General features: G+C 37.4%; 2 protein-coding genes across 3 annotated transcripts; one reads left to right on the top strand and one right to left on the bottom strand.

The window, feature by feature from the left end:
• Positions 1–6,011, top strand: LOC130743166 (BES1/BZR1 homolog protein 4). Of its 2 annotated transcripts, XM_057595297.1 has the most exons (3): positions 1–535; positions 4,834–5,588; positions 5,695–6,011. In XM_057595297.1, the coding sequence occupies exons 1-3, from the start codon at positions 320–322 to the stop codon at positions 5,696–5,698; spliced, it is 975 nt and encodes a 324-aa protein (XP_057451280.1). In that variant the 5' UTR covers positions 1–319; the 3' UTR covers positions 5,699–6,011. The 2 variants fall into 2 exon arrangements, with proteins under 2 accessions (XP_057451280.1, XP_057451281.1); XM_057595298.1 differs by lacking the exon at positions 5,695–6,011 and having other exon boundaries at positions 4,834–5,592.
• A 5,492-nt stretch (positions 6,012–11,503) lies between these two features.
• On the bottom strand, positions 11,504–20,886 carry LOC130743165 (uncharacterized). Its single transcript, XM_057595296.1, has 7 exons — positions 20,024–20,886; positions 18,397–18,642; positions 17,864–17,953; positions 16,748–16,897; positions 16,485–16,609; positions 11,931–12,060; positions 11,504–11,802 (listed from the first exon to the last, which is right to left on the bottom strand). Exons 1-7 carry the CDS (start codon positions 20,585–20,587, stop codon positions 11,677–11,679), a joined length of 1,431 nt encoding a protein of 476 aa, XP_057451279.1. The 5' UTR covers positions 20,588–20,886; the 3' UTR covers positions 11,504–11,676.
• Positions 20,887–22,822: the final 1,936 nt, after the last annotated feature.

Raw genomic sequence — 22,822 nt, 5'->3', positions numbered from 1 at the left:
TCTCGCTTTCTGTCCAAAACTCGTTTTATGCAGCAGCTTCTCTTTCAACACTCTCGCCCGCTTTCCCAACGAACATGCTCCTCCGCTGACGTCTCCATCTCACGCGCTTAGATCTACTCAGATCACCGTCAACCAAACCTCCGATTCATCTTCCCCAACCGCCGCCGTCGTTCCTCGCCGGAAACGGAGGTGATGATGATGGTGATGCTGTCCTTTTGAGCCACTTAGTTTAATTTCTTCCGATCGCGGAGAGCAAGCTCGATCGATCAAATTTAATCGATCCGATTTTCCGGCGAGTTTTTTTTCTCCGGCGGCGAGGATGACGTCGGGGACGAGACAGCCGACGTGGAAGGAGAGAGAGAACAACAAGAGGAGAGAGAGGAGGAGGAGAGCCATAGCGGCGAAGATCTTCGCCGGTTTGAGGATGTACGGGAACTACAAGCTTCCGAAGCACTGCGACAACAACGAAGTCCTCAAAGCTCTCTGCAACGAAGCCGGTTGGATCGTTGAACCGGACGGCACCACGTATCGCAAGGTAAACAACACCTCCTCACACCACAGTTTACTTTACTCCGTTCTGGTCAATCCAGTGTTGAATTTTCGCTTTACTTTTTTTTATTCTTATTAGTTATTAGATCAATTACATGTTAAATCAATTGAAATTTGCTCTTCTTTTTCTTTGTTTGGTAATTTTTAGCTTCGATTTTATTTCTGTTAGTTATAGAAAGTTCAGTTGGTGTGTTTATTTGAGGGTACCGTGCGCAATTCGCTGCGTATACGGTGGCATGTGCAGTTTATTGCAGCGCGCGGCGTGGCACATGGTGCTGACGCTGGCAATGATGCTCGGAATCTAAAGGCAGAGAGAGTGAGTGTGTGGATGCATAATATAAAACGAAAAAAATGCTAGCTGCTACTGTTGCTGGGTGTGTTGTTGTCGTTTTAGAATTAATGGTGAACGGTGATGACTCGCGAGAGGGTTCAGATTCTTTCTTTTTTGCCCTCGCCAGTGGGTGTACGTTAGATCTGTGCCTCTCCATTTGATCGTGGAGGAGCACAAATATAGGCTTTTGGAATTGATTTTAATGTCACTCCTGTTCAATTTCTCGCCAATTAATTTTACAGTATTTAAGTATGCTGGAACCAATTATATATGACAGTGATGAACATAAATTATACATTTCCCAATTGAAAGTGGGAGAGGACATGAATATCTAAAGGGGTCACATTAAATTTTCCCTTGTAAAAAAAAGGGGTGACATTAAAATGAATTTCTTTTCATTTTTTCTACATTTGACAGTTAAGAGACTAATTTCGAGTCATCGAGCTTGGAGATCACATTTGAGTGGGTAGACTTCCCCTATAAATTATTCTCCATACATCCCGATTAGGCTAGATGATCTAGTTTAAGGAAACCAGTTATTTAGCACAGCTGTGCTAGACATTGGTAAAATATTAATATCTATCAGTATCTATTAGAGCTGTCAATATGGGTTCCAACCCGCGGGCCAGCTCAACGGGTTGGCTAAATGAGCCGGGTTAAGTTGGTTAAATTTCAGCTTGAAAAGAACTTGGGTTAGTGCAACCCGGTTCGTTTAACCCGCGGGTTAGACAGGCCAACCCGCGGGTCAAGCGAGCCAACCCGTCGGGTTAGAGTTATTTTTAATTAAAAAATTATTTTATTTCTCTTTAATTCCAGGTTAGTTTTATGGATTAATTTTAGATAGAAAAATTGAATTTTTCATTTCTTTTAATTTGAGTCAATTTTTTATGTTTTATTTCTTATTATTATATTATTTATCTCATTTTAAATGTGAAAGTAAAATAGTTGTGTTCTTAAATCCTGTAAATAAAATTCTTTTTCTATATTTCAAATGTGAGATAAAAATAATTGCGTTGATGAACCTCTTTTTATGAGTTGATACCAATTTCTATAAGTATTTTTTTGAAATTATTTTTTTATAGCATTTTAAACATTTTCTAATCCAATTTCTTAATTTTTTATATTTATTTCACTCAACCCGCGAGCCAGCCCGCTAACCCGCGAGCTCATTACGGGTCGGGTTGGGTTCATATTTTCCTGACTCGTTAAGACCCCGGGTTGACATAACCCAACTCGTTTTGAACCCAACCCATACGGGCTGACCCATATGGGTTGGGCTGGCTCGTATTGACAGCTCTAGTATGGGATTTGGGTTTGGCACCCCCATGTATTCAATACGGAAATTTAATTTCCGTTTTCAAAACGGAATTTAAAATTCCGATTTGTTTTTTATATGCAATGAACGGTTGAAAATGTGCCACATATGCTAAAATACATAACGGTTTTTTAATTTCCGTTTTTTTCGTATTAAAATCGGAATTTAAATTCCCGTTTTTAATAAAGTGGGGTGCGAAACCCAATAGGTGGGGTGCCAAACCAAATTCCCCTCTAGTATCTATGTGATGGTATTTTGATGATCCGTGTGACCGTGAGAACACGCATAGATCTCGAGGGAGGAAAAAAGGAAAAAACCCGTTTTGGTCATTTTGGTTTTTGAGGGAAAGGGGTAGGTTTTCTTTCTTACGTGGGAATTCGAGAGATTGCCAAGGGTAAATTGGCCAGTTCAGGTGAGTTTGGTGGTATAAGTTGATTGCTGTGCTTGTTGCAACATGGCAGAAGCTTTTACAGACATCGCATGGTACTCTGATTTGGAGAGCCCCCTTTTCCTGATTTCCCGTGATTTTTCTTCTTTTTTCAGGAGGTTGCGGTTGTATTTATTCATTTTTATGCAGCGCCACCTTTAATTTATTGATGACGCTTCCAAGTGTTTTACTTTTACTAATGCTTGGATAGGACTTTTTTGGGTTGGGTTTCTCTTGTCTTTTACTTTTTCCTTTTTCTATTAAATCTGGAAAACAGGGGTGTGTATAAAGAGGCATCATAATCTTTGTTAAAAATGGACAAAAATTTATGCGAATGGCAAGCAATCTAAGAACATATAATACAAGCATTCAACTAACTTAATTGGGTCAGTTGAAGTTTTAATTAATGATCTATTAATTCGTAGATGTTGCCACCAGATATTAATCTTCTAGATATATACTTTTTTAACAAGTGATTAGTAAATATTAGGCTAAAATGCATTTTTGGCTCCTGATGTTTCAAGTTTGTGCAAATTCTGCCCCTACTCTATTTTTGTCGATGTTTCTACCCCCTCATGTTTTCAAACAGTGCATCGTCTACCCCAGACGATGACGATGCACTGTTTGAAAACATGAGGGGTAGAAACATCGACAAAAATAGAGTAGGGGCAGAATTTGCACAAACTTGAAACATCAGGGGCCAAAAGTGCATTTTAGCCTAAATATTACTACCAAATATCCTCATATTCTTAGAACTCTTCAATGTCACTAATAATGTGTAATTGAATTGAATGAACTAAGAATGACAAATTCTTGACAATCTGCTGAGCTTGATAAAGTCATCAGGTTTTCCTCTTGATTACTGAAATCATGTACTTTTTTTCCTTCACCTGGTTTTCCCAAGGGGTTTTTCCTGGTAAGGTTTTGATGAGACATGATTTCTTTAATTTGTCTCCATGGAGGTGGTGGGTGGTGGGCTTTTTACCAAGAAGGAGGATCATTGATGTTGTTTTGTAATAGTTGCTACATTTAGTTTCTTGTCTCCTCTCTTCCTATTTGTGTTGCGTTAAAGTACCTCTTCTACTTCACTTCAATATAATTCATATGGTTTATAAAAAAAAAAAAAAAAAGAGAAAGTCATCAGTAGTCTGGTTTTTCCTCTCTGGCAGCTGTAGGAGTATCTGTACAGTTTGTTCTAGCAACTGATTTGTTGATTGGTTGTTGTATTTGTAGCTTCTTGTTTAATTAAATTCATGACTCATTTTAGAATTATAAAATATTCGTCTCTTATTATAAGAACCATATTTGTTAAGTTTTCCAAATACATTAAATTATTAGGTATTTTAGTAGCCTGTTTATAGACCAGCTATGTTAGTCCCCGTTTCCTTGTTTGTATGCATTGATTGGACTGCAACAAAAGAAAATAAAGATGTTATTCATAACATTTTTCTTACCAGTGTTCTGTTTGTTTTGTTTTTTTGAAAGACAGTGTTCTGTTAGTTAACTCTTTGCTTTATTTATTAAATATTATTTGTCCGACCATCAATGGTGGAAATTAAATACTGAAATTATTTTCCACTGAAAACACATTACTGTTAGCTTAAAAACTATAGACATTTACACCCCTACCCTCCCACCTCTTCTTTTGTTGTATAAGCTTGTTTTCTTTTCTGTTTGTGGATTTCATGACAGTTTTTCTTTGATTGTGTGTTACAAAAGAAAGGATGTAGCAATTGATTGTATAAACAAAGGCTGGGAAAAGTATGTTTACTGTATGCTTAAGAATTTTGAAATGTATTAAAAATTTGTTTGGAGCATACTGCCATGTAATCTGTTAATTACTTTTAAGATATAAGATTGAATTCATTCACAACCTGGTTTTCATATAGAAAATTTCTACTTGTGTTTCCTATGGGTGACTTGTGGGTGTTAGAATTTATTCTGAGAAAAAAAGGTTAATCCGAACATGATATTGTGGCCGTTCCTTTTCAAATTAGTCTAGTGCATTATACTAATGTAAGAAAGTGATATTGTGGGCATAATAGATGCCTTGTTGAAAGGAAAATGGCTACATTTTTCTTTTTAAGCCTACGGATCCCCATCTAGTTTGCTAAAATGATAAATTTTGGTGGTAGAAATGCCTGTCATTTGGAGTCTCATAGTTTTATATATGCTATTCTGAGTTACTAATGAAGTGATGTTTGTATAAAGGGATGCAAGCCAGTTGAACGCATGGACGTGGTAGGTTGTTCTGCAGCGCCAAGCCCATGTTCATCTTACCATCCAAGTCCCTGTGCTTCTTACAACCCAAGTCCAGGCTCTTCTTCCTTCCCTAGCCCTCGCTCATCGCCTTATGCTGTAAATCCTAATGGGGATGGCAATTCCCTCATTCCATGGCTCAAAAACCTGTCATCTGGATCATCATCAGCATCCTCTTCAAAGCTTCCACAACTATTTATTCATAGTGGATCTATCAGTGCTCCTGTAACTCCTCCTCTTAGCTCTCCAACTGCCCGAACGCCCCGAATGCAAGCTGACTGGGAGGATCAGTCCACTCGTCCTGGGTGGGGTGGACAGCAGTACCCCTTCCTGCCCTCTTCCACTCCTCCAAGCCCCGGCCGCCAGGTTGTTGACCCAGATTGGTTTGCTGGGATTAGGATGCCCCATGGGGGTCCAAATTCTCCAACCTTCAGCCTGGTCTCTTCTAACCCATTTGGCTTTAAGGACGAGGTTTTCGTCGGCAGTGGTTCCCGCATGTGGACACCTGGGCAAAGTGGGACATGTTCTGCAGCTATAGCTGCTGGCTCTGATCACACTGCTGACATTCCAATGGCCGAAGCGGTTTCAGACGAATTTGCCTTTGGAAGCAGCACAGCAGGTTTGGTGAAGCCTTGGGAAGGAGAGAGGATCCATGAAGATTGCGGATCAGATGATTTGGAGCTCACTCTTGGGAGTTCAAAGACCAGGTAGTAAGAATATTTGATCAATCTATTTACCTATGATATTGTTGAGTTTGGGCTCTTTTTATTCTTTGAAAAGTAAAATTTTAACCTAAATTTTGTTCTATTGCAGGTAAAGTGCTGCATAAATTGATAGTCAGTGGTCCCCTCAATATGAGATTTCACTCTTGTTCCATTCTGTAGAAAGATTAGAGGAGGAAGTTAAAGTGCAGTTGCTCTTCCATTTTCTTTTATTCTTTTTATTTTCTCTTAGGTCTTATTTGTTCCCAAGTTATATATACAGCTTTAGTTTTAGATTTTGGGGTGATTTTGCAACCCTTTTGTTTGGTCAGTGTATTGTTAAACCTTTTAATATTATTGGAAAGATCAATATACTTGTATGGACTATGGATTGCTTGATTTAATATTTTGAAAGAATGATTACTCGAAGATTCAACTGTACCTGAATAGCCGAGGATGATATGGTAATTCGGATTGAATGGTGCTTACAAATTCCTCTTACACTTTCTTCCTTTTCTGATTTTATTTCTTCCTTATGTGTGTGAACAGTTAAATCTTTTTGGAGGCCTGCTATCATTCTTCATGGATTTTTGAGATAAAATAATTAAAGTTGTTGTTTGTAATGATTACTGGTGGACCAGTTCGTCAGTACTTTAACCTCTGTTTCCTGAAACTGGAATGGCTCTGACCTCTTGGAAGTTGGAACTTGGCACTGGCTGTGTTATGAGACTAGTAGACTATTAAATTTTATGTCCTCGACTCCTAGTCAATATATACTTGCCATAACAATACTATTGGGTGAGCGACCTCCTAGGCTATGGTGGTAGAATTGGCAACGTTGAGTGACCACCCTTTTCTATGGTGATAGAATGAGCAATGTCTCATACATCGTTGTCAGTATGAAGCTCACGCCCACTGATTAAAAGAAGGGATGATCATCTCCTTCTCTTGTACTTCAAGGCAAGCGATCAAAATTGGGTGGGCCGGAAAAAATGGGATCACCTTGAACTAAGTTTGCATATATGATAGTTTACGAGTGTGAGAATTTGACCAAAAAAAAAAAGAGTGTGAGAATTGATTTTAGAGAGCATTTTTTATTAGTCTAAAATGAAACATGTGCATTATGTTTCTGACAAAATGCATAACATAACATAACATGTAACCAAGCAAAATCTAAAGTCATGCCTCGTAGTTTCTATACACCTTTGCTTGTACCTAATCAACCTTAGTTTGATATTTTAATGGATTTTGTATTAGGCTTTTCTAAATCACTAGGTGGAAAGGATAGTATATTTCCAGTTCTTAGTAGATTTAGCAAAATGACACATTTCATTACATACTCTAAGACTAATAATGCCACACACACATATTCTGATTTTTTTAAAAAATTAGTGGGTTAATAGGCATTTTATTTTGTGTTATTTTGTTTGTTTTCCGACTCTAAGTCAAGTGTCGAAACACGCAACTCGGTTACTCGACCAAGTGCGTCATAATTTTGTTGACTCCGAGTCAGAAATTGAAGTTACATACAAACACTAAAGACAACTGACAAACATGAAAATAGGCAGGTGAAGATAAGCAACATGCAAAATCAGTTTCATTATAGACACCCACCAAAAGCATCAAACCAAAATAGGATGCCCAACTAACAAAAGCAACTAGGCAACCTAAAGCAAATAAAGGTTCATTACAAACGGCCTACGGGAAATAAAAGACAAAGCTAAATAAATAAAAGACAAAGCTAGCCGGTCCATCAGCCGGCCTGTCTCTCGCCAACCACGCATCCCGCGCGAGATAGCCGACTGTGGAGGAGGATGGTCGCCCAACCAACTATGTGGGTCGACATACCCAACTGGCTCAACCATGAACAAAAACAACTCACCATGAAGGATTCCGCCTGCACAAGACGCCCAACCGTAGAAAAAGGCATCCAACGGAGCGCCCTCCGGAGGACCCGCAAGCAGACACACTATGAAGCATGAGACAACACGACTATGAAATAGCCGACTATGACAGGAGCACTCATCCAACTCACGAAGTAATTACCAAGCGGGCGTGGGTTGAAGCACGTGACGGAGGAGCTCGAGGAACAGCTAGTCATGGCACACTTGAACTCTCAAAAGGCTTCGCAGCTAAGGCATTTAGCCACGAGCCATGGCGGGTTGTTGACCGCCATGGACTCTAGACTGGGTGGTTGAGTCCCAAAGTAGAGGACTGGATGACTTTCTAAGGACCGGGATGGACATATGACTTTGGGCTCGGTGGTTGAGTCCCCAACCGAAGGATTGATTGAATCTCCTACGGTTAGGCTGGACGGATGAAGTTTAGATCGACTTCAAGGCTAGAAGACCAAAGTGCAAGGCCTATCCAGCTATGAGGATATCCACCTGTCAACGACGATGCAGGTTAATCGTTGATTGAGCGTATTGCTGAAAGTCAAGACTTCACCCTGACCAACGCAACCTGCCATAGAGTCAGTCAACCGTATAATAAAGATGCTCCCATAACTAGCGTGATTTGTCTGTAAGTTAACCAACAATATAATAAAGTCTCACCTATGATTTGGGGGGTCGATCCACTATAAAAGAGGGACCTCTGCCCTTCCATGTATCTATCTTCTACTAATCTACTTAATGAAAATACTCCATAGTATATTAAGTCTTTTATGCTTCTAATTCTCTTAAACCTTAATATCCGAACAATGTTATTTTGTTAGATTAAGCTTTGGGTTGAATATGTTTTTAGGTAAAATAAACTGAATCTAAATTGGTTTTTATAATTATTTTACAACATTTATTATCATGAAAATAAGTTTATTTAAAATAATGATAAATAATGTCACTTTGCTTACAATTTTTTTTTTTGTCAAGTCGGTGTATCACGTGATGAGCCCGGTGAAATCAAAGTTGTCCACAAACATTTTGTATTAGTTTTGGTTCTTCAAATTCTTTTTTAATCAGCTTTCCCATTCTTCCTTCTCTCCCTTGTTCATTTTTAAAACTTAATTTTATACTTTATTTCCAAATAATAATTCATTTTCTCCGATCAATACTATTTTACAATGTGTTATCCATTTGTGTCTCCCTTTACGGTGTATAACGGTGCAAGTGGCCCAGACACAGTGGGAACATCGAATAAAGAATCTCTTTTTATTGACTGATATTCACGACTCACCTGAGACACTAGAACCTATTTTTTGGGTCTGCTAAAATCATTACACAAACCTCGTAAAAAAATGTTTTGTAAGGAATGAAAGATAAAAACAAATTGAGAGAATATGAGATTTGATGTATAATATGATAAGGACCGAGATAAAAATAAAATGAAGTGAAAGTGAAGTTGAAAAGATATGAAGTGTGAATATGAATGAATATTATTTTTTTGTTAGTTCACAATTGGCAATTGCTATGTAATTTTTGGTTTGTTATAACCTTACACAGTGCCCAAACTTTTGACTTTTTCAGACAATGTGGCCACGTAGGATTCTATTTTGGAGATCTTTTTGCCTCCTTCCTTCTGATGAATGATGATGGATGGATCTTTTGTTTGTTCACACTCATGACTATCAACATCCTTAGAGAAATACATATGAATGAGAAAAAGATGAGGTGGAAAGAAACCTAAGAGAAACTGGACGTAAATGTATCAATAAGAAGTTACCGTTTGCAATTCATTACCTTTTCTCAAAATATGGGTGGGACATATTGTTTGAGATTCGCGCATGGTTACAATTAGTATAAGATATTGCTAATTTGATCGTAATTAGGTTTCTAAAGAGCTCTAAATTAATTTAGAATGAGAGTGATTCCTAACTTTATTCTTTTGTAATTTAATTGCAACATTGCTATTAAGTCTAATTAACTTAATATTGTGTAGTAGCATGTCGGATCGTAAGAGGTGTTAGACTACGGTCGATGTAGAAAAGAAAACTGTGGGAGTGAAGAATGACGCGATGGAAGCGTTATGTGTTTCTCACATGTGGCTTCAAGAACGAGACAATTTTAATTTAATTATTTATTTAATAATTATTATTATTTTTATTACTTCAAAAATAATAATATTTAGTTGAATGATTAACTTTATTTGTGTCGACTTGATAAATTGTAGACTTTGACTAGTGTTGATGACTTTGAGTTTGGGAATTATTTGATCATGCATGAAACATATTATTACAAATTAGAAGATTTACAAGACAAAATTGTCCAACATGCTCTCTATGCAAGCTCAAATGTGTTGCTCAATAAACTAAAATGTCGTGAAACCAGCTTCGCGGGAAAATGCATGAAGTTCCCCATGGCTCCGTATGTGGCTGTATGTGGAAGTTTTCATTTTATCTTTAGTTGTACGAGTAGATGCAAGCAAATTGGCTACAAGCATCCATACTTCATGATTAAAATAATATTTTGCTCTCTTAACCCACAATATATGTTTAAATCAAATTGACTACAAATAAAAATCAGAAATTGTCCATTGTGGGATCCAACAAAACAAAAGGATATTACAATGAGTTAAAAGCATAAGAGTTGCTTGTGACTAGCTTTAAATCTTATGTGGCATTTTGTATCCACAAAAACATTTTTAAGCAACCAAAATAAACAACTCCCATTATGGATGCTCTGAGCACGGCAAGGGAATGGAGATATATGGGAGCATTAACACCAAAATATATGACAAATAAGTTGAACTAGTGCCCTAGGAAAAGGTAAAATCAGTAGGGAACAAACTTTACAACACGACTACTTCAGTACTAAATGGAAAGGAGGAATTTATTATACACCTCTAAAAACTTGTGCATGGTTGCACATTTGCTTTTTAACCTGCAATAGCAAGTTTAGTCGGTTTTTTTTTTTAAAATAAAAAAATATATATATTAGTAAACTAATTAATGAAGGATTAGGTTAATTATTAACTCAGTAATTAAAACCCAAATCATCTTCATCATTCATCTTCTTCATTCCCCGGATTTTTTAAATAAAAAAAAGGAAAATAACCCCAGCAATCTATCCCCACATGCAACCTCAATCCCCCACCTGCAACCGTCCTCCTAACCGTCCCCAAACCACTATCAAACAGAGGTGAGATGAAGGAGAAAACCCAGCCACCACAGATCCAAGCAAATCCCTAACCGTCGTGCCACCGTCCTCCTATTCCGCCGCTCCTCGCCGTGTCAAGGTCGTGGAGTATCAGACCGACGTTGCTCTCCCCTTTCGCTCTCAATCCACTTCGATTTCTCTTTATCAGTCTCCATGTTGATCTCTCCCACCAAAACCAACTGACAGAGTGGGGAGGAGAAGAAAGAAGCTCTTTGACCTGCCACCACCCTGAACCAGTTCATCAGCTTCGTCACTAGCGAGTAAGCTTCTTCGTTTCACTCTGGTTCCTCTGTAGTGAATCCTTAGAATGAATGAATCATGTTCATGTTTCACAGGGCGAGATTGGATCTCATTCAGCAGCCATGGGTCGGATCTAGATTTGGGTCATCAAAGATAACACCTTTTCACTGATATGGGGTTGCCGGTGCTGGATCTGAGGAAGAAGAAGGTCTGATAGTGATATTATGGAGAGAAGAGGCGTGACAGCGGTGGCTGGTTATGGCGGCGGCGGTGGTGGTAAGAGGGAAGAAGATAGTGGTACGGTGGAGGTTGATGGAGAAGAAAAAAAAACATTTTGAAAATATTTATTAAAGATAAATGTTTAATTAAGAAAATATGATTTTTTTTTTTATTTTTTAAACCTGTTATAGTGGGTCAAAAGTGCTTGGTGCAACCTTACACAAGTTTTTAGATGACCATAATAAATTTTTCCAAAATCAAGACACAAATTAGCACTTTTAAATCCCATTTTTAGAAGTTAAGCCTGTAAAAGAGTTAATAAGTTCAATCACAAGTACACCACGCTCCCAGATGATTTGGGCCAAACCATAGAATATGACAAACATATATACCCTCGGACTAGAATTTTATGCACATAAAGATTGTACGCTTTGCTGTTAGGAGTACTTTTTTTGTGTCCACTTAAAACCAAACCTATGTACACTTTTGTAATGCAAAATATAGAGCACTAAGAGCAGATGGTGCCAATCACTTGAAGGCTATCAAAACTCAATGCCACTATTTATCTGAATGGAGAAGGAAGGGCGCCCAACAGTACAAAGGGGTGCGTCAACTCTCAGAACAAGACCATAGTTCCCCACATTTCCATTCCATTTTGATTTGCCAATCTGAATACACCATAAAAGTGAGAAAAGAAGCCACACCTTGTGGTCATATGCTTTAACAACATTAGGAAACATATGCAATATATGACATAATGCAAGAACAAGTTTTGGCAAATTTGAAAAGAACTTACAGATACTGAAGCAAATGCAGAAGGATATGTCATGAAAGCACATCCACAAATCAAACTAAGTTTCTCTTTAACAGAATGTATAAGTTCAGCCCGCAACCCTGGATTGCTTCCACCAAGTGTAGGACACACACTGACCATACATATAAGATCAAAACAATCAAGGTGAATGAAAGAAATTGAAAATACAACTCAACAAGACTACAGTAAAAAATGAAGTACAACATGCACAGGAAAACTAAAGCTTGCTGTTATAGTTTTCAGTTGTATTTTTAGTCATGTTAGACTGTTTTCTAATCATTGTAACAACCTGTAACTAATTCAGTTAGAGATAGCTACATCCCATGTGATTATCCATTGTAAGCTTCTCTTGGAAGCAGTGTTGTCAAATCGCGATCGCGGAAAATCGCGGCGAGGCCAAAATCCGCTATTGCGTTTAGCGGATAGCGTCGCGGGCAAATAGCGGTAACCACATAGCGGTTAAAATAAGTAAAATATTATAAATAAAAAACAGCAGCTTATCAGACATCTATTGCAATACTAGAGTAGAAACATTTGAAATGAACAAATAAAAACTGCATAGAAAACAACAGCTTATCACATAACAATAAGAACTGCATAAAATCATCATTTTTAAGTTTTAACAACCAAATTTTAATTATTAAAGGGTGCCACCAGAAAACTATATCTATATAATTTTTTTCCAAATCTATATACAGTAGTATACTCTTTTTTGGGTCAAATACAGTAGTTGGAAGCCAATCCTTCTCAGCTCTCTATGCAAGAGCTAACAATGCATCATACAAATATCATAAATGATAGAAATATTCAGAATAAAAAATCTCTGTACTCTCTGGTTTCTCAATATGGTATCAAAGCTTCATCTTGATCCTTCCATGGCTTCCGCCCAGATTCAAATTCTAAGCCTGGGAACAGAGTTCAATCCTCTGCCTCTTCTCCTTTCACCTTCTCTCATCAAATTACTATCAAACTTGGTGAGAAGAATTTAAGTACTTGGAAACAGAAAATTGAAGGAGTCCTTCAACTTCATGGTCACAAACTCCAGAACTTTGTTGCAAATCCTTCCACTCCTCTCAAGTATCTGAATGAAGAAGATAGAGAAGCTGATAGAGTTTATCCTTAGCACAGTGAATGAGAACAAGACTCGTTACTCTTCACATGGTTACTCTCTTCTCTTACTGTCTCTTTACTTCCTTATATTATTACCAGTGTGTTCTTGGCAAATATGGGAACAACTTCACAATTTCTCGTATGAAGAAGCCAAAGCACAATGAAATTAGCTTCGAATTGAACAGAGTTGAAAAACATTACCAAAGAGAATAGGTCAATGACTAAATATCTTCAGAGGATCATTAAAAAATTTGTCAACCCATTATTTACAATGTGAGAACAAGCCATTTGTCATGAACACATGGAAGGAAATTCTTGACGGTTTGCCAGAAGATTATCACCCACGCATCACTATCATTCAGAATTGAGAAAGTCCTTGCTCGGTTTCTCATGCTGGAGCAATGCTCATCATGCATGAATGCTGCTCAAGTTCCTTCATCTACTCAAGCTGCGAATCCTAATTCTAGTTCTTACTCTGATAGTCCTGTATATCACTACAATGGAGGTCGTAGAAATGGTTATAGTGGAGGATATGGTCGTTTAAGAGGAGGGCGCCATGGGCACGGTGGTCGTTCTTCGATCAAATGCAAAAAATGTCATCGATTTGGTCATGATGCAACAATATGTTACTATGAAGTACCAGATTATGCTGGGGAGTGGAAGGTCATCAAAAGTTAGTGAAGGGAGATCCTGCCTTATGCAAAACCCGAGACACACGGAAAGTGTTCGTGAAGGCGTTACAAAATGAGGGAGCGGGGAATTACTTATTTTACTAGCACTTGGTAGAGATTCCATGCATATTGATTGGGGGGGGGGGGCAACTCTATGGAGGACATGCTAGAGGAGTTCTCGAGATTTTTCGAGAACCACAAGGTTGTCCACCCAGAAGGCAACAAGATCCACTATCATCTTCAATGAAGGAGCTTCTACTCCAAAAATCCATCCCTATAGAAACCCTCTTCACCAAAAGAGTGAGTTAGGAAAGCTAGTTAAAGAGATGTTGCGGTTCAGGACAAATAAACCAAGTACTAGTCCCCATAGCGGCCCGATTATCTCAGCGAAGTAGAAAGATGGAGGTGGCGTTTCAATGTAGACTACAGGGCATTAAACAAGCTCACCATCCCAAACAAGTTACCCATTCCAACATGGATGAGTTGCTTGATAAATTGGAAGCTGCTGTAAGTTTTTCTAAGTTTAACGTTATTATAGAAAGTTTGTGCTGAATTACAGCAAAATAGGCCGCTCACACAACTACTCAAAAAGTATAGGTTTGTTTTGGGGGAAGCAGTGAAGCTCAATTGGCTTTTGAGCAGCTTAAAGAGGCTATGACATCAATACTGGTTCTAGCAGTACCTAATATTGACGAGCTGTTTGTGGTAGAAGCAGATGCTCCGAGCAGGGGACGTGGAGCTGTCTTGATGCAAGAGGGCAGGCCAGTGGCCTACATGAACCTAACTATATCAAATAGGGCCAACGATTAAGGCACTACTCGCATAGGCAGCACTTCATGGGACATACTAACCAAAAAAGCCAGAAACTTCTAGCAGGCAAAAGAATTATGGGTTTGGGCGAAAAAACAACAAAATTGATATCCAAACTAATGGGATTCGACTAAGATTAAATACAAACTGAGATAGAGAATAAAGCTACAGAAACTCTTTCTAGGAAGCTTCATTTGCTGCTTTATCCACAGTACAATGCAATTAGTAGAATGATTTAGAAGAGCTTCCAAATGAAGAAAGTTCAGAAAGTTAATGCAGGATTTGATGATGAACCTTGTCTTGCATTCAGGTTTCAATCTGGTGAGGAGCTGATAGTGTTTTGATGACTGCATAGTAGTGCCACGTAATTCACCTAAGATCCCTCTCATGGAATCTCATGATTCACCTATTGGAGGACATGCAGACTATTCCAGGACATTTAAACGGATTACAGTCATTTTTATTGGGAGAAGATGAAGTCAACAGTACAGCAGTATGTACAATGGTGTGAGGTAAAAATATAAAGACCTAAACCCTACTAGACTCAAACCATTGCCGGATCCATCCGGATATGTCTATGGACTTTTTTGGAGGATTATCCAAGGCAAGGATTATTCTAGTGGTGGTGGACAAAAGGACAATGTATGCTCACATTGTAGCTCTCTCTTACCCTTTCACAGCTAAGAAGGTGGTTGAGGTTTCCCTCAAAAGAAGTTGTAATACTGCATGGGGTTCCCGATCGGATAGGGACAAAATCTTTCAGTTCAACTTGGTCAGAGCTGTTCAACCTAGCAGGCACGGAGTCGAGGTTTAGTTCTGTCTAACATCCTCAAAAGGATGGGCAAACTGAGGTGTGTAACTCACTGCCTCGAAACCTCTCTAAGGTGTGTAACTAGTACTAGGCCTAAGTGTGTAACTGGTACAATGCCAAACTTTCACTTAGCTTTTTTTTTTTTTTTGATTCTTTACACTTAGCTATTAAGACCAACCCTTTCAAGGCTCTTTATGAGAGAAACACCCTTATGGTGATCAAGGGGGGTGTTAGCCTTGCATCGGTGGACGACGTCATTACGTTGAACAGAGTTGTTGAGAAGCCCTGCATTGACTATAGATATGGCGAAAATAGTCCTTATAAAGGGTAGAGCAAACCTCACCCCCTAAGCTAGCTTTTGCGGTAGAGTTAGGCCTAACCCAAATTCTAATAGGAGCAATAAGCAAAAGCAACAAATCAAATGAGACAACAGGTTAGGCATAGAAGGGACATTCAACTTCACGTGGGAGACATGGTATGATCCAACAATCCAACTCTATAAACTCGAGCTTATCAGAGGGTAAACCACAAACTCTGCCCGAGGTTCTATGGAACACATGAAATTGTTGAGAAGATTAATCCTGTTGTATAAAAGAAGGAGGCCGGGACATGGTTGGGACTTGAAGAGTATAGGAACTCTCGAATTGCCTATTTTTCATCATCTTCAGAAAACACTGCTATACAGACCATGTTTTGACACCAGGATCTTACGTAAATACTAGTTTCTATTTTTCTATTATCACATAATCTGGTACATAATAGTAATACTGCACAGTCTTGTGAACTTTTATCTATTCTTACTTTTTACTGGGTTCTATGATCTGAGGATTTCATGTCCGTCATTTTTATATACAAAATTCGATATGAATCTTATATTTAAATGAATACCCCATCTTTATTGTATTTTCTAATGTGGGTAACTTAATTTTAATGTCCAAGTAGGTACGAAAGCATGCCAATCATCAAAACACAACCAAATGAAGGAGCACATGCATCATAACTATTACCCCTGTTATGGTGTTATTAAACAACCTGAACATCCCCTATGATAATCACAACCAAAACCTATCCCCCCAAAAAACTAAAAATTAAAAAACAAAAAAAAACATAAGCAAAAGGATTGCAATATCTTACCTGAATTGAATGGTTGGCCTCACAATGAGACCAGATCTCTTCCAGGCCAAGGCTTGAGCAAGACCCAGAGAAAATGATTTGTCAGGCCATTGTACCATTGGTGTGATTCTTGTTCCCCACTTATTCTATGAAAACAAAAGAGTAGCAGCCATCAGTTCTATTGAATGAGGACATTAGTTGAGATCACAAAAATCTGCATCTAGCAAACATATTGTGAACTTAAAAATGATCTCATCAACGCCTTCTGTAACTTGGACCCTAACCTTGCATGAAAAGCTGAATTTCATTTCCCCTGGATATTGACCTTGAGCTTGAAGAAGCCCACCACAAACAGGAAGAAAAGCGCTGGTAGTTAGACCCTCACCAGATACGTAGGTTAGTTGCCCATTAGGAAATTGAAGATCCACAAATGACTAGGTGCAGAGAGTGAAAGAAAAGAAAAAAGTAAGATGATGATGAGAAATGTTTTTCAGGATGATTAAATTAGTAGACAAGACATAAATATTCCAGGCTTATGCACAGGGATTTCTCATATACAACAGTAAACCACATTCTATCTATCTATCAACGCAGTATTCTTTCTATGTACGAATAAACTCTTAATAACAGAATATAATATTGGTACATGGTGTGTCTTAATGTGCCACAAAATACAAGGCAGTACTGTTTGAACTAAAATTAAACTCCTAATTAAATAAAGAAACAAATCATTAAATCTAATGAACTATGGAAATTTCCCCAAAGAGATCATCAACGAATAGTTTGAAACCAGCTATGTATCATATTTCTTTCAAACCAGTTTAAGGTTACACGAAAAAAAAATCAAGCAAGGATTGAGTTATTTAACCCATGTGTTTACCAAATAAAATATTTCAAAAACTCCAGTGTCTAGTTATTTGGATAATGTTTTGCAAGTGCTTCCCAAGAATGTTGTAAAACCCTAAAATAATTACATCTTTCTCAGTGCAAAAGCTGCATATATATCTATCTAATTATCTATCGATTATCTACCTATCCATCTACAAATATTTTACTTATATAAGGAACTGCCCCTCTATGATTGAACCATGCTCATAACGCTTTCTATCTGAAGTCTTGTGCACTTGAATAAAAAGTTTGATACAGCCAGTCCCTGACTTCAGTGATAAATTCAAATAACAATGGCATACAAATATGTCAGGTTACACATTATGTCTTAGAATAATTATATTGTCGTCCTAAAGTATGATCAGATAAAAAAAAAACCAAATTGACTAGCAGACAAAAGCACTTTACCAGTAACCTAATATCATAAAAGTGATCATGGAGTACAGACAACAGTGTATAAAAACTAAAATTAAAACTAACATTTCAAGAGTCATCTTAACCTATCAACTTACACAAGCCAAGGGATTCAAGCAAAGCATGGACATCAACAGCCACCTTCTGTGTTTCGACCACACTGCTGGACAAAGAGAATGCATTCCATTCTGATAATAAAAAATATATATTGTAAGATTAAAAAGAAAGTTAGTTCAGGGGACAGCGCTACATGAACAACATCTAAATGCTATATATAACACAGACAAAGGAGACTAAATCAGCAACTGTAAATGGCGCTGCCTTTACAAAACACAGAAATTCTTAAAATGTTCAGGATGAATTATTAAATTAGTGCACTTTGCCATAGCTTGGAAAGGAAAGTCCATCAAAATGTCAATCAGAAAATAGTGTTCAATGACCAGCTGCATACGATACAGTATTTTTATTGCAACTAGTTCAAAAATATTTTGCTGACTAGACTCCAGCATAATGCCAACCCAGATGCTTTTCTAGGATAAAAACAATGTCCACAGGCATGCTTTATTTCCCTTCCTTGTGTGCTACCAATTTTATAGCAAAGTCCCTTTTAACGAGGTGCACCTCATTTTACCTTGCGGTCATAGCCGTACCATAACAAGTGTTGCTTTGATAAATGAACAGGCAAAAGCAGAGTTGAATCACGGATAAAGAGGAGAGGTCCAAGCTGGACCAGGAAAAGAGATGAATTTTCATTTCCTGATGTAGAAGCAGAACCACCATGTGATGCCTCTACTCTCCACAAATCTCCCCTAGCAGCTACAGAACCTTCCACTTCCTGAGTTCTACTATCATAAGTTGAGGTAAAATTTATGATTCCCTGCACTTGACAAAATATAACAAGTAAGTGATTAAGAACAAGGTTATCAAGTCGAGATTCAAATCATGAATAGGAAGACCTATTTTCCGAATCGTGAATAGAATCTTGTTTTGAACAGTAAAATACATGTTCAATGATTAAAAATGACAAAATCTATTTTCACATAAAGAAACAATAATATGCAAGAGCATTAGCATTTTTAAGTCAAACAAGTAAACAATTAATTGCATAAATTAACATATAAGCTGATATATAATTTATGAACTTCAAAATAATCCAAGATCCAACCCATTCAATGATTCAATACCCTCAAAACCAGACTCAATTTTCAAACTATTATCCATCTCTCCTAGAACCCTTTCTTTTCTTTTCTCCGGTTCCTGGGCATCGATCCATGGAGCCAGCCACCCACAGCAAAACACGACATGGCTTCCTGTGGAACATTCAGGTTAGCATGTTATCATTCACCATCCTCGTCTTCTTCAAGATATTCACCGTCCATGGCGAATCTTGCAGCGCCTCTAATTTATTTTTCTTCTCTCGAAAACCTAACTTCACTGCCCTCGCACACATTATCAGCACCGGCGATCTGTTTTCAGGTAAGAATTTGTGCTGCTCCGTAGACTACTACGCCGCCATTCTCCATGTCTTGCTCATGAAGGGTCCCTCCCCCTTACAGAGCTCTCTGCGTACGAATAAAGAGGATGTCTTGGGGATCAAAGAAATAGTATCTTGTTGGAATCTTCGAGAGATCCATGTTAGCCCAGAATCGCACAATACTGCTCTGAATCACAATTCATTCTATACAGAGGCAATTAGGACGATTCATGCAGTGACTCGGTGTCAAAAACGATTCTTCATCCATTCTGTATTATTAGCTTGATATTTTGTATCGAAAAGTATGAATTGTAGGATACTAACTACACTGATGATTAGAAAGACAAAGGAAGCATAGACATAGAGAGTATAGCCATACAAAATACAGGGGGGATTTGTGGGCCAATATATGAGGTTTCCACGTACATATTATACAACTGGATAATAATTGGGACAGTTCTTCCATTTTTCCCCTTTCTATCTAAGCAGGAAATAACCACACATCATGAATCCAGAAAATGATAAATGTGAAGCAAAGCAAAGAAATTAACTCCAGTCACCAGTTATGGAGCTTAACAATACTTCGTTGCTTCCTCTAACATAAGCACTAAGAAAGTAAGAGCCCCCTAAGATTCTAGAAAGAATAACCATTACTGCACCGGTGCACCCCAAACATGCCAATTTCAAAGGCAATTACTTCAACAGCTCATTTACAAGATTAATTGTTCTTCCCCAATTTCAAATAACAGTTATCCATCAATAACCAAGACCAAAAAAAAATTACCTGTCGCCTACCAAGATGACCAGCAGAACCAAGGTTAAACCCACCAAGCTCTGCATCCACAGTTCCACCACCACTAACAGTGACAGTTTCAGAAAACCCATGACTCCTCAACTTCTCACTTAATGACCCCAAACCCAAATCCTCGTGCACAACAACGCCACTTCTCATCCTACTCTTCAAATTATCCCCACCACCACCTACCATCCGAACCGAATCCTCTTCGTGCTTGAACGGCACCGGCACCGGCAACGACCGGAAAAACTGCTGAACCATCCCGTTCAAGCTGGCACCGAAATCCACCCCGGCCTGGCCGATCCGGCTTCCGATATCGAAAATCGCTGAAACGCCGTAGTCATCGACGGGTGGCAACGCGAAATCCCTCTTCCCAAAACTGTGGTACGAAGGGAACTCCAGATTCGATTTTGTAGGGTTTGGCCACGCGAATTGCGGCGGGTTCATCCGGGTCTGGATCAAGTCGGTGAACCCCTGGGCAAGCCGGTCAGCCAGGTCCTGACCGTGACGCTGCACTTCTTCCCACGCCTCAAACGACCTTTCCACGGACATCGTCTTCTTCAAGGACGATTTTGAGACCCAATTGATGATTGATTTTGTTTGAATTAGATGCAAACTGGATTCAAAACTGAACAAATCGAAGGTTTAATCACTGGTTTTTGGAGTGAAATCTAGGGTTTTGGAAGTGGTTACAGATGATGTTGCTTCTGCTACTGCGAGGGGAAGAAGATGAGGAAGGTGAAGAAGAAGTGAGAGCGAGAATTTGGAGAGAGAGTCATAAATGGTAGGAAGGGTTTGGGAGTGAGTGCGCATGGTGCGAAATGCGCACCCGGATTGGTTTTGTGCCACGTTGCACGTGATTGGATGAGGAGGACCAGAATTTAATTTGATTTTATTTCAAGGGAATGAATGATTGAATGTGTCACTTGAGAAAGTTGGAAAAGAACATCACTACCAATAGAAGTGTGTGTATGTAATGGTGTAGTATTAATTTTTTTGTCACATTAGACCAAGCCACTCAAAAGGATATGAAGCTCTTGATTTCAGAGATTTTTTTTAATATTTGCTAAGTGACAATAATGATAATTATCAAAAAAAAAAGTGACAATAATGATACTTATGAATATAGTATAGATTGTCCTCTTAAAACAATTACCTCATTCAAGAAAAACTTATATTTTTGCCAATTTCTATTTACCAAATTGAAGACAATTATTTAAAAAAAAAACCTTTTTTGTATATTTTATAGTGAAACCCATTTTAAATTGTTTTTCATTTATTTCATTTCATTTTTAGAGGAAAAATCTACCTTTCAATTTTGAAGTCAAACTAGTAAATTAAATTGTGCTCTCCACTAGAATTCTATATTTTTTTTTTCTTCACCAAGGTATCCCCACAGCCGACAGCCGTGAGACTAATCACTCACCCCACGGTCAGCGCACTAAGCGGTAGGGGGCTGGCCAAGGAGTTTTTTCTATTCGCAAAAGCTGAGATTCGAACCTCCAACCACTTGCTTAAAGGATGAAGTGCTGAACCACTACACCAACCCACTTGGTTAAATTCTATATGTTTATTAAATAGTATAATTATGTTATTTTTAAAATTAGATCATATACCCTGTTAAAAAAATATATTGAAAAATTATTGATATAAACACATGATATCAATTAAATGTGCGTTTTCAAAAAAAAATTAAGATGTGCATTATCTATATCTATATATATATATTAGAAAAGAACAACTTCTAGCATGACGTGTCGCTCTCACAGGCCAAGTTAGTGACGTTTCGCTCCCAGATTAATTCTCACATAATATTTTACATGTAAGCTATTTCTCCTTGGCCCCACTTGCCACATGTGCCCTCATTTTTACTTACCTTATTTCTCCTTAATAAAAAAATACATTTTTAAATTTTAGATTTGATTACGATTTAGGTTTTTTATTTCTTGATTTTATCTTAATTTATTTTTGATTTATTTTTAGAGTATTAATTAATTTTTATGGTATTTTTATTGAATTTTCGGATTTTTAATTAATTCCGGATTTTATGAGTTTTTATTGTGATTTGCTAGATTTTGATAGTTTTTATCTATTTTTATTTAGTACATTTTTAAATTTTAGATTTGATTAGGGTTTATGTTGTTTATTTTTGTATTTTATCTTAATTTATATTATTATTTATTTTTAGAGTATTAATTATTCTTTATGGTATTTTTATTGAATTTTCGGATTTTTAATTAATTTCGGATTTTATGAGTTTTTATTGTGATTTGCTAGATTTTGATAGTTTTTATCTATATTTATTTAGAACATTTTTAAATTTTATATATATTAGAAAAGAACAACTTCTAGCATGACGTGTCGCTCTCACATGCCAAGTTAGTGATGTGTCGCTCCCAGATTAATTCTCACCTAATATTTTACATGTAAGCTCTTTCTCCTTGGCCCCCCTTGCCACATGTGCCCTGATTTTTCCTTACCGTATTTCTCCTTAATAAAAAAATACATTTTTAAATTTTAGATTTGATTAGGATTTAGGTTTTTTATTTCTTGATTTTATCTTAATTTATTTTTGATTTATTTTTAGAGTATTAATTAATTTTTATGGTATTTTTATTGAATTTTCGGGTTTTTAATTAATTCCGGATTTTTTGAGTTTTAATTGTGATTTTCTAGATTTTGATAGTTTTTATCTATTTTTATTTAGTACATTTTTAAATTTTAGATTTGATTAGGATTTATGTTGTTTATTTCTGTATTTTATCTTAATTTATATTATATTTATTT

Source organism: Lotus japonicus, chromosome 3 (assembly GCF_012489685.1).
Source record: "Lotus japonicus ecotype B-129 chromosome 3, LjGifu_v1.2".
Lineage (NCBI taxonomy): Eukaryota > Viridiplantae > Streptophyta > Magnoliopsida > Fabales > Fabaceae > Lotus > Lotus japonicus.
The sequence above is the reverse complement of the archived record's forward strand: the minus strand, read 5'-3'. Positions and strand labels throughout refer to the sequence as shown.